At 40.8% G+C, this 16,818-nt stretch overlaps 2 protein-coding genes across 5 annotated transcripts in view; one reads left to right on the plus strand and one right to left on the minus strand.

The window, feature by feature from the left end:
- Positions 1-16,818, minus strand: part of LOC128695782 (protein Star-like) — a 128,495-nt gene that overhangs the window by 79,925 nt on the left and 31,752 nt on the right. The window lies entirely within an intron of this gene.
- The window catches only part of LOC128695769 (mitochondrial outer membrane protein SLC25A46), an 83,726-nt gene that overhangs the window by 43,005 nt on the left and 23,903 nt on the right, over positions 1-16,818 (plus strand). For all 4 annotated transcript variants that reach the window (XM_070084810.1, XM_070084808.1, XM_070084809.1 and 1 more), the window contains one exon: positions 1,689-1,825. In XM_070084810.1, the coding sequence (XP_069940911.1) occupies positions 1,689-1,825 (137 nt within the window). The remainder of the gene's footprint in view (positions 1-1,688; positions 1,826-16,818) is intronic.

A 16,818-nucleotide genomic window follows, 5' to 3' on the forward strand; every position in this document is an offset into this window, starting at 1 on the left:
TTTTTCCTCTAATCACCTTACTCTGTGGGAGACAGCTGGTGTGGTAAAGGAAAAAGAATAATACAGGAATGTGCACCAAGATATACAAGAGAACATAATCTCATTCATTCTCAGCTCATATTATATGACAGGTTAATAAAACTTGAACAGTTCTTGAATGCTTCATACTTTATGATTTCATTGCTGTTTGACTGTTGTGGGTTTAGCACTTAATTTTGATTGTAATAATAATAATACAGTGGACCCCCGGTTTACGATATTATTTCATTCCAGAAGTATGTTCAGGTGCCAGTACTGAACGAATTTGTTCCCATAAGGAATATTGTGAATTAGATTAGTCCATTTCAGACCCCCAAACATACACGTACAAACGCACTTACATAAATACACTTACATAATTGGTCGCATTGGGAGCTGATTGTAAAGCGGGGGTCCACTGTACTATGATTTCATTGGTTGTAGGTAGTAGGCTGGTAGACAGCAACTGCCCAGGGAGGTACTACTGTCCTGCCAAGTGAGTGTAAAACGAAAGCCTGTAATTGTTTTACATGATGGTAGGATTGCTGGTGTCTTTTGTCTGTTTCATAAACATGCAAGATTTCAGGACGTCTTGCTACTACTGCTTACACTTAGGTCACACTACGCATACATTTACAAGCATATATATATACACACACCCCTCTGGGTTTTCTTCTAATTTCCTTCTAGTTCTTGTTCTTGTTTATTTCTTCTTATCTCCATGGGGAAGTGGAACAGAATTCTTCCTCCGTAAGCCATGCGTGTTGTAAGAGGCAACTTAAATGCCGGGAGCAAGGGCCTAGTAACCCCTTCTCCTGTATAAATTACTAAATTTAAAAAGAGAAACTTTCATTTTTCTTTTTGGGCCACCCTGCCTTGGTGGGATACAGCCAGTTTGTTGAAAAAAAAAAAATCAATGGTACACCCCAGTGGTCCATTCCTGGATATTACAGTTAAGCTCCTGTTTTCACCCTTCACAATAACCCTTGCACACACACTCATATGCATCTATTTTAATTGACTATTTCATTTTGTCTTATTATTTAATGTACATAAAGTTCATGAAATTTTTATTGTTTTTTTTATCTGTGTATCTGCCCACATCTTTGATGTCTTATTTCTTCTGTGGCTCCCTAGTTTTGAGCCTATGGCAACATGTAAATCATTGCCAGACATTTCAAATGCTTTTAATTAGTATAACATAGACTTTTTAATAGTGATGAGAAACATTGTTGACTAGTTAGCTGCTACTTGTTTCAATTAAGACATAAAATATGCTAAAAGTAATGAGACTGCCTTGAAAAACACATACAAATAAAAAAGCAGAAAAAAAAAAACATTAAATATTAAAGACAGGTAGTTGTGCACTGCAGTATGGATGTGGCCAAACACAACAGCTGCCAGTATGAGAAGGGATATCCTTCTTTACCTCCTCACAAAGTACTCCATTGGTAATTGAAGCCAGCTGGTCTACTTCTTATTTAATATACTTAATTAGAATGCATTTTTGCACTTCATTAGCCATAAATTTTATTATAGATATAAAACATATGAAACATCTCACTTCAGAAACCATAACATGAAATTACTCATTAGACGAGTGAGTGACTCTGCCCAATGTGCTTTTTGGCAAATATCCTTAAAATCTAATCTTTTTCAATTTTTCCCAGGACGTATGCTTCCAGTTTGGTTGCTAATAGTTCCAACAGTAGCACATGGCATTCTTCAATACCTTATTGGTAATGCAGTATCAACGATTACATCACAAATTTTGAGGCGTTACCACAGACAAGATCAACAAAAGCAGGTAATTTTTTTTTAACATGTCGGCCATTTTCCACCTAGGAAGGGTGACCCAGAAAGAAAGAAAAAAAAATTTTCATCATCATTTAACATTTTCACCATCACTCATACATAATCACTCTTTGCAGAAACCCTCAGATACAACAGCTTAGACATCCCTCCAAACTCCCCAGTATCCAAAACCCCTCCTTTAAAGTGCAGGCATTGTACTTCCCATTTCCAGGACTCAAGTCTGGCTACCTGGTTTCTCTGAATCTCTTCACAAAATATTACCCTGCTCACACTCCAAAACTCCGTCAGGTCCCAGAAACCATTCATCTCCATTCACTCGTATCAAACATGCTCATGCACGCTCGCTGAAAGTTCAAGCCCCTTGCCCACGAAACCTTTACCCCCTCCCTCCAACCCTCCAACCCTCCAACCTTTTCGGGGATGACCCCTACCCCGCCTTCCTTTGTCTCTTAACAACATAATAAATGACCCCTCATCATACACCAGTTAGCTTTATTAGAGTTCAGGAGAGGGGAAGTAGAGATCAGTTCTTGCATTTCAGATGTAGTGTGGTAATGTGACAGTTAGGTGGATTATCATTTGATAATAAAGTTTGCATCCTTCTGTCAAGACTCCTCAGGAGTGAGCATTGATGAATTTTTTTATTTCCTGACCAATGTATAAAAAAACACGATTGATGAGAACTATTTAGTAAGATATACAGGGGTTTGGGATATTGGCAGTTTGGACAAATGAATAAGCACCACCTTCTCTTAGCTGGAGACTTCAACATCAACCTTGGCTTACTAGATGATCAGCCTGTAACTGATTTCATCAACAATATGAACAACACACTTCTCATACCAACAATAACTAAACCAACCAGGCTCACTGAGACAAGTGCAACCATAATAGACCACATATGGACCAATATACTAGCCCCCCTTAAATCAGGGTTAATCACAGATAGCACTACAGACCACTACCCTACCTTCCTCCTGACAAAAATTAATAAACCACCACTTGAATACAACAAAGTCTCATTTAGACTCCATGACGAGGCCTCAATAAGGAAGTTCACAACTGACCCAGAGATTGTTGACTGGCCTACAGAATTCTCCAAGGCCAATGGTATTGATGACTGGACAGACATTTTTCTTAACAAATTACTTAGACTATACAACAAACATTGTCCTATAAAAACGAAACAGATCACAAACAAACGGCTTGGTTGCCCATGGCTAACCAGCCCCATTCTGAAATCCATTGACAAGAAACACCAATATGAAAAGCAATATAGACAGGGCTTAATACACAAAGATATTCTTAAACACTATTCATCAGTTCTCACCAAAGTAATAAAGAAAGCCAAACAACTATACTACTCCAGTAGATTCACAGACACTAGAGGAGATATAAAAAAGACCTGGAAAACACTCTCTCAGATTCTAGGGACCCACAAACTGAAAAAAAACAAGAATATTGTCCTAACTAAACCTAATGAAACACCACTACATCCCACTGACACAGCTAACAAGATAAACGACTTCTTCTCAACCATAGGATCTAATCTCGCCAATAAAATCCCACATACTAATGCCCATGCCGGGGACTACCTAGATGGGAATTTCCCAAATTCCTTCTATCTTGCACCAACTGAGCCCTCGGAAGTCACCGAGATTATAAAGTCACTTAAAAACAACTCAGGGAATCTGTCTAATGTCCCACCATTACTGTACAAGCGAGCGGCCCATATCCTTTCGCATGCTATTTCATTACTTTTTAACAAGTCCCTAGAAACTAGCACCTTCCCGAAACTACTCAAGATGGCAAGGGTTACACCAATACATAAAGGTGGTGACCCTACAGACTTAAACAACTATAGGCCAATATCAAACTTACCATTGCTATCCCAAATCTTTGAGAAACTAGTGCACAGGAGACTATATTCATTTATAACAGCACAAAACATACTTAACCCCTGCCAATTTGGATTTAGGAAGAATAAAAGCACTAATGATGCAATCATAAAAATGCTAGATCTGCTTTACACAGCATTGGAAAATAAGGAATATCCACTAGGAATTTTTATTGACCTAAGAAAAGCTTTTGACACAGTAGACCACAACATCCTACTCCACAAACTTGACCATTACGGTATAAGAGGCCATGCGCTTGCTTATTTCAAATCTTACCTTACTAATAGGTATCAGTATATTACCATTAAAGACACAGCATCAACAACACGGCCACTTGATACTGGAGTTCCGCAGGGAAGTGTCCTTGGTCCCCTGCTCTTCCTCATATACATCAATGATCTTCCAAACGTATCCCAACACCTGAAACCCATTCTCTTTGCTGACGACACGACTTATGTCATCTGTCACCCTAATTTTGCCACCCTCAACACCATTGTTAACGAGGAGCTGATCAAAATATTGACTTGGATGACAGCCAATAAACTTACCTTAACACTGACAAAACCTACTATATTATGTTTGGTAGCAGAGCAGGAGATGCACAAATTAACATTAAGATCGACAACACTCTAATTACCAGACATAATGAGGGCAAATTCCTAGGCCTATACCTTGACAACAACCTGAATTTCAGCACCCATATCCAACACATAACCAAAAAAGTATCCAAAACAGTTGGGATCCTCTCCAAGATACGATACTACGTGCCGCAAAATGCCCTTCTCACACTATACCACTCACTTGTTTATCCATACCTCACCTATGCTATTTGTGCTTGGGGATCAACTGCAGCAACACACCTAAAGCCAATAATAACCCAACAAAAAGCTGCAGTAAGAATAATCACTAAATCCCATCCCTGGCAACACCCCCCCCCCCACTCTTCATAGATCTAAACTTACTCCCTGTTCAGTACATCCACACTTACTACTGTGCAATCTACATCTACAGGACCTTTAACTCCAATATCAACCTTGACCTAAAATGCTTTCTTGATAGTTGTGACAGAACCCACAGGCATAACACCAGACACAAACATCTCTACGACATTCCCCATGTCCGACTAAACCTTTACAAAAATTCAATGTATATCAAAGGCCCTAAAATCTGGAACACCCTACCTGAGAACTCTAGAAATGCAGACACATTCATCACCTTCAAAACTACCATTAGAAAACATCTTATCTCCCTGATAAACCCCATCAACTAACTACACGAATACCACCTGGTGGTTCACACTTACACTTGCCCATTTGACCATAAACAGAAATATTAATCTCAATCTTAAAATAATGAATCCTATGATACTCCCATACTGAAACTATGTACTGTGCCAAAACAAAAGCATTCACATTGCTAAACTCACAAACTAGTATTTAGTCACTTAGCCATAATACCAACTTACCTCATAATTTGTAATATTTTAAAATAAAGAATTAAACTAAGTCTGCCCGAAATGCCTAGCCATGCTAGGCGTTCTAGTGGTACACTCTGTAATCATTATTTAACTACATGTAAACCACACAACAACCAAATTCTGTAAATTCAACATTGTAATCTTTATAGAGAATAAACTTTGAATTTGAATTTGAATTTGAATTGAATATATTGTGTATCTTTATACGTATATGCTTCTAGACTGTTGTATTCTGAGCACCTCTGCAAAAACAGTGTTATGTGTGAGTGAGGTGAAAGTGTTGAATGATGATGAAGGTATTTTCTTTTTGGGGATTTTCTTTCTTTTTTTGGGTCACCCTGCCTCAGTGGGAGACGACCAACTTGTTAAAAAAAAAAAAATACAGTACAGCCTCTCCTCACTTAACGACGGAGTTCCATTCCTAAGGCCACGTCAGTAAACAAATTCCTTGCTAAACAAGGAACATATTATAATGGTAGTGGGTTTGTGTCAACCATCTTTGATATTGTTTTAATGTCATCTTTGTACCATTTATAACATTTTTAGCATATTTTTAAATGTTTACACAGTAGTGTACTGTATATTGTAATAAACAGAATAGAGAAAATCAGCTCTAATATACATTATTTAGGCATGCACACTGGCCACAGAGCCCGTCGTAAGTCTGATTTGTCAGTAAACGAGTAGGTCGCTAAGTGAGGAGAGGCTGTATATGTTGACTGTTATGGGGGTCCCTTTGTATCCTCTTATTATACAGTAGACTCAAAATTTTGAAGCAGTGTGGACTAAAGTCACTTCTGGGACCCCTCTGGGATTCGGGGCCCTGTAGCTTAAGCTACATTAGTTTCAAAGTAGATGTACCCCTGATATTAAGATACTATGTGCCTGTGTATAAATTTGTAGTGGAAGGAAGGTGGGGTACAGGTTACCCTAGGAATGGATGGAGGGAGGGTATAAAGGAGGTTTTGTATTGGACATCTAGCAGGCATGTGTTCTCATTTTAGATAGGAGTGAGTGGAGGCAAGTGGTTTTTATGACTTGATGTGCTGTTGGGTTGTGAACAAGGAAACATTTATGAAGAGATTCAGGGAAACCAGTGGGGTGGGGATATTTCCTGTTTGGAGGGGCATCTGAACTGTATCAGCGTACCTCTGGCAAGACAGACAGTCATGGAGTGAGTGATGGTGAAAGTGTTTTTTCTTTTTCAGGTCACCCTACCTCGGTAGATGGCTGGTGTGTTAAAAAAATTATGTGTAGAAAGAGGTTTGGTAATAAGTACAGTAATACATATTTTATGAAAAAGAGGATAAATAAATATACAAGGTATGATTTAGTACGTAATGAAAGTAGTTTGTTAGATTACGTATTGGTGGATAAAAGGTTGATGGGCTGGCTCCAGGATGTACACGTTTATAGAGGGGCAACTGATATATTGGATCAATATTTAGTTATAGCTACAGTTAGAGTAAGAGGTAGATGGGACAAGAGGAAAATGACAACAAGTAAGAGGGAGGTGAAAGTGTATAAACTAAGGGAGGAGGAAGTTTGGGTGAAATATAAGCAACTGTTGGCAGAAATATAAATCAGGAACGCACACCGGTAAGCTGTCCTAATATACAAGTACAGTTAGAAATAGAAATACAAATAGCTAGAGCTTCACTTTAAGGAGGTTATTAATAGAGTATGCAAGAGGTTGCTAGTAGAATTACAGTAAATCAACCATTCAAATCATTATGAAGCCCTGTGTAGTCTGCAATCAATCAAACAAACGGGCTTCCACATGGATAAATTGTCATTTTTGTGGAAATTGGTGTCACGCCCCTTGTGCAGATATCCAAGAACTAGCAGTATTAAAACAGGGAAGTGTTTTTGGGTATGCCCAAATGAGATAAATCTGTGGACTAAAACCACATTGGTATTAAAAGAGGATAACATCAAAGCTGCTTTCATAGACAACCTGGAAGCTTTCTGCAACAGATGAGAACATAAAAAGTCTGGGCTGGATGGTACTGCCCTTGATACTGGCCATGTAGTCAGAAACTGTAAGGCTGGAGGTGATGTCCTGGTAGTCAGTAAATGTGGGGCTGATAGTGCTATCCTGGTAGACAGTAATGGTGGAGCTGGAGGTGCTGTCCTGGGAGACAGTAATGGTGAAGCTGGAGATTTTGTCCGGGTAGTCGGGAATTATACGCAGGAAGGAATGCATATAAATGACCTCGTGGGAGACAGGAGCCGTAGTGGGGAAACAAGTGTAGTCAAAGATAAGATAAAACCAATATTGCAAACTAGAAATACCACAGGAAATAGCAAACAAGAGGACTCTACTAGCAATAGTGAGGATATATTACCAAAAACAACTGGTGGGAGCTCCATTGTTGGTGCTAGTGAGGATAGGAATAAGACAGGTAAACATGCACCAACAGGGAATACAGTCACAGAAACCCAAGGCAAACGGAAACCAAGCCTGTGCACATACTATGCACTTGGCATCTGCAGGCATGGGAAATCTGGAAAAACAGATGGGACGTGCAACTATGACCACCCTAGAAAATGCCGTGACCATATGACAACAGGAAAATGCAAACTCCCTTCCTGTAAGCTTTTTCACCCTGAAATGTGTACCTCTTCAGTACAGGAAAGATTGTGCTATAACTTAAATTGCCAGGCACACCATCTAAAGGGGACAAAAAGATACAAAACATCCAGGCCATGGGAAAACCTGGGTAGCCATAGCCACCCAAGAGGGAGAGGTTTTTTAGTGCCAGGAAGGAAAAAAAAACTGGCAGGAAATGGCAGAAATTGTACACCAAATCCAGTCATTCCTGGAGTGGAACCACAGTCGATGGCTTCCACTCCAAACCAACAGATACAGATACTAATGCCGGAAAAAAAATCCCCCCCCCAGTACCAACAATACCACCAGTGCGATGACATTCTTCTTTGCAAATATACAGGGTCTAAAGCCAGCAACAAACAACAAAATACCTTTCATCCGTGGACTGCTTGCAGAGGCAAAGGCAATGTTCGCGGCTTTCACTCAGACCCACATAAAGGATCACTTGGACAACGAAATATGGATCCCAGGTTACAACCTATACAGATGCAACAGAGTGAACAGGCAAAAGGGGGGGGGGGGTTTGGCCTGTACATTGCAGAGTCACTTGTTTGCACAGAACTGCTTAATGCCTCAAATGATGTAGTGGAAGTTTTAGCAGTAAAGATCGAGAACCAAAACCTAATCATTGTGGTAGTCTACAAGCCTCCAGGTGCAACATCCCAGCAATTCCAGGAACAGCTGTTAAAAATTGACCACTGTCTGGAAAATCTGCCAGCTCCTGCACCCAACATCTTGCTCCTGGGGGATTTCAACTTAAGGCACCTAAAATGGAGGAATATAGCAAATACAGTGGACCCCCGCATAACGATGGCATCACATAGCGATTTTTCCGCATACCGATTACTTTTATCGCAAAATTTTTGCCGCGCATACCGATTAAAAACCCGCTCACCGATTTTCGTCCGAGACGCGTCCAATGTGCCCTCAGCCAGCCTCACATGTGCCGCCCGTCCCATTGTTTACCAGCCAGCCTCCGCGGTAACATCCAAGCATACACTCGGAATATTTCGTATTATTACAGTATTTTCGGTGCTGTTTCTGGAAAATAAGTGACCATGGGCCCCAAGAAAGCTTCTAGTGCCAACCCTACACCTCAAAGGGTAAGAATTACTATAGAAATGAAGAAAGAGATAATTGATAAGTATGAAAGTGGAGTGCGTATAGCCGACCTAGTCAAGCTGTACAAGAAACCCCAATCAACCATCGCTACTATTGTGGGCACCAGAAAGACAATCAAGGAAGCTGTTCTTGCCAAAGGTTCAACTGTGTTTTCGAAACAAAGATCGCAAGTGATGGAAGATGTTGAGAGACTCTTATTGGTGTGGATAAATGAAAAACAGCTAGCAGGAGATAGCATCTCTCAAGCGATCATATGTGAAAAGGCTAGGAAGTTGCATGAGGATTTAATTAAAAAAATGCCTGCAACTAGTGATGATGTGAGTGAATTTAAGGCCAGCAAAGGTTGGTTTGAGAGATTTAAGAAGCGTAGTGGCATCCATAGTGTGATAAGGCATGGTGAGGCTGCCAGTTCGGACCACAAAGCGGCTGAAAAATATGTGCAGGAATTCAAGGAGTACATAGAAACTGAAGGACTGAAACCTGAACAAGTGTTTAATTGTGATGAAACAGGCCTGTTCTGGAAGAAAATGCCAAGCAGGACCTACATTACTCAGGAGGAAAAGGCACTCCCAGGACATAAGCCTATGAAAGACAGGCTTACTTTGTTGATGTGTGCCAATGCTACTGGTGATTGCAAAGTGAAGCCTTTATTAGTGTATCACTCTGAAACTCCCAGAGCGTTCAGGCAAAAGAATGTCCTCAAGGATAATTTGTGTGTGCTGTGGAGGGCAAACAGTAAGGCATGGGTCACTAGGGAATTTTTCTATAACTGTTTACACCATGCATTTGCCCCCAATGTGAAAAATTACCTAACTGAAAAGAAATTAGAACTTAAGTGCCTCCTGGTGTTAGACAATGCCCCTGGTCATCCTACAGACGTGGCAGAGCGACTTTATGGGGACATGAGCTTCATTAAGGTGAAGTTTTTGCCTCCTAATACCACGCCTCTCCTGCAGCCCATGGACCAGCAGGTTATTTCCAACTTCAAGAAACTGTACACAAAAGCTCTGTTTGAAAGGTGCTTTGTAATGACCTCAGAAACTCAACTGACTCTAAGAGAGTTTTGGAGAGATCACTTTAATATCCTCAATTGTGTAAACCTTATAGGTAAGGCTTGGGAGGAAGTGACTAAGAGGACCTTGAACTCTGCTTGGAAGAAACTGTGGCCAGAATGTGTAGACAAAAGGGATTTTGAAGGGTTTGAGGCTAACCCTGAGAATCCTGTGCCAGTTGAGGAATCCATTGTGGCATTGGGAAAGTCCTTGGGGTTGGAGGTTAGTGGGGAGGATGTGGAAGAGTTGGTGGAGGAGGACAATGAAGAACTAACCACTGATGAGCTGATAGATCAACTTCAAGAGCAAGAGGCCAGACCTGGGGAAACTGGTTCAGAGGAGGGGAGAGAGAAATTGAAGAAGTTGCCTACTACAAAGATAAAGGAAATCTGTGCTAAGTGGCTTGAAGTGCAAACCTTCATGGATGAAAATCACCCTCACACAGCTATTGCAAGCCGTGCTGGTGATTATTACACTGACAATGTTGTGAAACACTTTAGGCAAGTCATAAAGGAACGAGAGGTACAGGCCACTATGGACAGATATCTTGTGCGAAAGAAGTCCAGTGACTCTGAAGCTGGCCCTAGTGGCATTAAAAAAAGAAGGGAAGTAACCCCAGAAAAGGACTTACTACCTCAAGTCCTAATGGAAGGGGATTCCCCTTCTAAACAGTAAGAAGATAATGCTCTCCCCTCCTCCCATCCCATCAATCATCACCAGATCTTCAATAAAAGTAAGTGTCATGTAATTGTGCATGCCTTTTTCAGTTTGTGTGTATTAAAATTAACATTTCATGTGGTAAAAAAAAATTTTTTTCATACTTTTGGGCGTCTTGCACGGATTAATTTTATTTCCATTATTTCTTATGGGGAAAATTCATTCGCATAACGATTATTTCGCATAACAATTATCCCTCTTGCACGGATTAAAATCGTTAACCGGGGGTCCACTGTATTATTGTTGCAGTAATAACACCAGGAGGCAGCTCTGATGAAAACGCACACTCACACGAGCTTTTAAATCTCTGCACAAAATTCAATTTAACCCAGCAAATAATTTTTTTTTTTTTTTTTTTTTTTTTAGCATACAAACAGAGGTACAAAAAATACAGGTAAGAGCAGCATGCCAAAGCCACTTATATGCATAGCATTACTACTAGACCTACTAGACTGGAGAATACACTAGACCTCATCTTCACTAACAATGATGATCTGATACGAAATGTCACCATATCAAAAACAATATACTCAGATCACAACATAATTGAGGTTCAGACATGTATGCGCGGAGCCCCAGACCGACATAATGAGATTAGTCACGAGGGAGCATTCACCAAATTCAACTTAAACAACAAAAACATAAAGTGGGACCAAGTAAACCAAGTCCTAACTGATATAAGCTGGGAAGATATACTAAGCAACACAGACCCCAACTTATGCCTAGAACAGATTAACTTGGTGGCACTCGATGTATGCACAAGGCTTATTCCTCTAAGAAAAAGGATTATTATTATTATTATTATTATTATCACACTGGCCTATTCCCACCAAGGCAAGGTGGCCCGAAAAAGAAAAACTTTCACCATCATTCACTCCATCACTGTCTTGCCAGAAGGGTGCTTTACACTACAGTTTTTAAACTGCAACATTAACACCCCTCCTTCAGAGTGCAGGCACTGTACTTCCCATCTCCAGGACTCAAGTCCGGCCTGCCGGTTTCCCTGAACCCCTTCATAAATGTTACTTTGCTCATACTCCAACAGCACGCCAAGTATTAAAAACCATTTGTCTCCATTCACTCCTATCAAACACGCTCACGCATGCCTGCTGGAAGTCCAAGCCCCTCACACACAAAACCTCCTTTACCCCCTCCCTCCAACCTTTCCTAGGCCGACCCCTACCCCGCCTTCCTTCCACTACAGGCTGATGCACTCTTGAAGTCATTCTGTTTCGCTCCATTCTCTCTTCATGTCCGAACCACCTCAACAACCCTTCCTCAGCCCTCTGGACAACAGTTTTGGTAATCCCGCATCTCCTCCTAACTTCAAAACTACGAATTCTCTGCATTATATTCACACCACACATTGCCCTCAGACATGACATCTCCACTGCCTCCAGCCTTCTCCTTGCTGCAACATTCATCACCCATGCTTCACACCCATATAAGAGCGTTGGTAAAACTATACTCTCATACATTCCCCTCTTTGCCTCCAAGGACAAAGTTCTTTGTCTCCACAGACTCCTAAGTGCACCACTCACCCTTTTCCCCTCATCAATTCTATGATTCACCTCATCTTTCATAGACCCATCCGCTGACACGTCCACTCCCAAATATCTGAATACATTCACCTCCTCCATACTCTCTCCCTCCAATCTGATATCCAATCTTTCATCACCTAATCTTTTTGTTATCCTCATAACCTTACTCTTTCCTGTATTCACTTTTAATTTTCTTCTTTTGCATACCCTACCAAATTCATCCACCAATCTCTGCAACTTCTCTTCAGAATCTCCCAAGAGCACAGTGTCATCAGCAAAGAGCAACTGTGACAACTTCCACTTTATGAGTGATTCTTTATCTTTTAACTCCACGCCTCTTGCAAAGACCCTCGCATTTACTTCTCTTACTACCCCATCTATAAATATATTAAACAACCACGGTGACATCACACATCCTTGTCTAAGGCCTACTTTTACTGGGAAATAATTTCCCTCTTTCCTACATACTCTAACTTGAGCCTCACTATCCTCGTAAGAACTCTTCACTGCTTTCAGTAACCTACCTTCTACACCATACACCTGCAACATCTGCCACATTGCCCCCCTATCCACCCTGTCATATGCCTTTTCCAAATCCATAAATGCCACAAAGACCTCTTTAGCCTTATCTAAATACTGTTCACTTATATGTTTCACTGTAAACACCTGGTCCACACACCCCCTACCTTTCCTAAAGCCTCCTTGTTCATCTGCTATCCTATTCTCCGTCTTACTCTTAATTCTTTCAATAATAACTCTACCATACACTTTACCAGGTATACTCAACAAACTTATCCCCCTATAATTTTTGCACTCTCTTTTGTCCCCTTTGCCTTTATACAAAGGAACTATGCATGCTCTCTGCCAATCCCTAGGTACCTTACCCTCTTCCATACATTTATTAAATAATTGCACCAACCACTCCAAAACTATATCCCCACCTGCTTTTAACATTTCTATCTTTATCCCATCAATCCCGGCTGCCTTACCCCCTTTCATTTTACCTACTGCCTCACGAACTTTCCCCACACTCACAACTGGCTCTTCCTCACTCCTACAAGATGTTATTCCTCCTTGCCCTATACACGAAATCACAGCTTCCCAATCTTCATCAACATTTAACAATTCCTTAAAATATTCCCTCCATCTTCCCAATACCTCTAACTCTCCATTTAATAACTCTCCTCTCCTATTTTTAACTGACAAATCTATTTGTTCTCTAGGCTTCCTTGACTTGTTAATCTCACTCCAAAACTTTTTCTTATTTTCAACAAAATTTGTTGATAACATCTCACCCACTCTCTCATTTGCTCTCTTTTTACATTGCTTCACCACTCTCTTAACCTCTCTCTTTTTCTCCATATACTCTTCCCTCCTTGCATCACTTCTACTTTGTAAAAACTTCTCATATGCTAACTTTTTCTCCCTTACTACTCTCTTTACATCATCATTCCACCAATCGCTCCTCTTCCCTCCCGCACCCACCTTCCTGTAACCACAAACTTCTGCTGAACACTCCAACACTATATTTTTAAACCTACCCCATACCTCTTCGGCCCCATTGCTTATGCTCTCATTAGCCCATCTATCCTCCAATAGCTGTTTATATCTTACCCTAACTGCCTCCTCTTTTAGTTTATAAACATTCACCTCTCTCTTCCCTGATGCTTCTATTCTCCTTGTATCCCATCTACCTTTTACTCTCAGTGTAGCTACAACTAAAAAGTGATCTGATATATCTGTGGCCCCTCTATAAACATGTACATCCTGAAGTCTACTCAACAGTCTTTTATCTACCAATACATAATCCAACAAACTACTGTCATTTCGCCCTACATCATATCTTGTATACTTATTTATCCTCTTTTTCTTAAAATATGTATTACCTATAACTAAACCCCTTTCTATACAAAGTTCAATCAAAGGGCTCCCATTATCATTTACACCTGGCACCCCAAAACAAACTTACCTACCACACCCTCTCTAAAAGTTTCTCCTACTTTAGCATTCAGGTCCCCTACCACAATTACTCTCTCACTTAGTTCAAAGGCTCCTATACATTCACTTAACATCTCCCAAAATCTCTCTCTCTCCTCTACATTCCTCTCTTCTCCAGGTGCATACACGCTTATTATGACCCACTTTTCGCATCCAACCTTTACTTTAATCCACATAATTCTTGAATTTAAACATTCATATTCTCTTTTCTCCTTCCATAACTGATCCTTCAACATTACTGCTACCCCTTCCTTTGCTCTAACTCTCTCAGATACTCCAGATTTAATCCCATTTATTTCCCCCCACCGAAATTCCCCTACCCCCTTCAGCTTTGTTTCGCTTAGGGCCAGGACATCCAACTTCTTTTCATTCATAACATCAGCAATCATCTGTTTCTTGTCATCCGCACTACATCCACGCACATTCAAGCATCACAGTTTTATAAAGTTTTTCTTCTTCTCATTTTTAGTAGATGTCTACAGGAGAAGGGGTTACTAGCCCATTGCTCCCGGCATTTTAGTCGCCTCATACGACACGCATGGCTTACGGATGAAAGATTCTTTTCCACTTCCCCATGGACAATAGAAGAAATAAAGAAGAACAAGAGCTATTTAGAAAAAGGAGAAAAACCTAGATGTATGTATATATATATGCATGTGCTTGTCTGTGAAGTGTGACCAAAGTGTAAGTAGGAGTAGCAAGATATCCCTGCTATCTAGCGTGTTTATGAGACAGAAAAAGAGACCAGCAATCCTACCATCATGCAAAACAGTTACAGGTTTCCGCTTCACAGTCATATGGCAGGACTGTAGTACTCCCCTGGGTGGTTGCTGTCTACCAACCTAAATGTAAAATAGAAAGAGACAGGCGCTTCCTTTACAGGCGACGGAAAAGAATAACAGAGCAGTTAAAAGAGGTCAATATATCTGAAATGCGTAGGGAGACACTGGTCAGAGAAATAGCAAGCATCGAACTTAAGCTAAAGGAATCTTATAGGAGTCAGGAATCGCGGGAAGACCTAAAAGCCATAAATGAAATCGAAAGAAACCCAAAGTATTTCTTCTCCTATGCCAAATCAAAGTCGAGAACAACATCCTGTATTGGGCCCCTACTTAAACAAGATGGGTCCTACACAGATGACAGCAAGGAAATGGGTGAGCTACTCATGTCCCAATATGACTCAGTTTTTAGCAAGCCGCTAACCAGACTGAGAGTTGAAGATCAAAATGAATTTTTTATGAGAGAGCCACAGAATTTGGTTAACACAAGCCTATCTGATGTTATCCTGATGCCAAATGACTTTGAACAGGCGATAAATGACATGCCCATGCACTCTGCCCCAGGGCCAGACTCATGGAACTCCGTGTTCATCAAGAACTGCAAGAAGCCCCTATCACGAGCTTTTACCATCCTATGGAGAGGGAGCATGGACATGGGGGTCGTCCCACAGGTACTAAAAACAACAGACATAGCCCCACTCCAAAAAGGGGGCAGTAAAGCAACAGCAAAGAACTACAGACCGATAGCACTAACATCCCATATCATAAAAATCTTTGAGAGGGTCCTAAGAGGCAAGATCACCACCCATCTAAAAACCCATAAATTACACAACCCAGGGCAACATGGGTTTAGAACAGGTCGCTCCTGTCTGTCTCAACTATTGGATCACTACGACAAGGTCCTAGATGCACTAGAAGACAAAAAGAATGCAGGTGTAATATATACAGACTTTGCAAAAGCCTTCGACAAGTGTGACCATGGCATAATAGCGCACAAAATGCGTGCTAAAGGAATAACAGGAAAAGTCGGTCGATGGATCTATAATTTCCTCACTAACAGAACACAGAGAGTAGTAGTCAACAGAGTAAAGTCCGAGGCAGCTATGGTGAAAAGCTCTGTTCCACAAGGCACAGTACTCGCTCCCATCTTGTTCCTCATCCTCATATCTGACATAGACAAGGATGTCAGCCACAGCACCGTGTCTTCCTTTGCAGATGACACCCGAATCTGCATGACAGTGTCTTCCATTGCAGACACTGCAAGGCTCCAGGCGGACATCAACCAAATCTTTCAGTGGGCTGCAGAAAACAATATGAAGTTCAACGATTAGAAATTTCAATTACTCAGATATGGTAAACACGAGGAAATTAAATCTTCATCAGAGTACAAAACAAATTCTGGCCACAAAATAGAGCGACACACCAACGTCAAAGACCTGGGAGTGATCATGTCGGAGGATCTCACCTTCAAGGACCATAACATTGTATCAATCACATCTGCTAGAAAAATGACAGGATGGATAATGAGAACCTTCAAAACTAGGGATGCCAAGCCCATGATGACACTCTTCAGGTCACTTGTTTTATCTAGGCTGGAATATTGCTGCACACTAACAGCACCTTTCAAGGCAGGTGAAATTGCTGACCTAGAAAATGTACAGAGAACCTTCACGGCGCGCATAACGGAGATAAAACACCTAAATTACTGGGAGCGCTTGAGGTTCCTGAACCTGTATTCCCTGGAACGCAGGCGGGAGAGATACATGATTATATACATCTGGAAAATC

This window comes from Cherax quadricarinatus, chromosome 14 (genome assembly GCF_038502225.1).
Source record: "Cherax quadricarinatus isolate ZL_2023a chromosome 14, ASM3850222v1, whole genome shotgun sequence".
Classification (NCBI taxonomy): Eukaryota; Metazoa; Arthropoda; class Malacostraca; order Decapoda; family Parastacidae; genus Cherax; species Cherax quadricarinatus.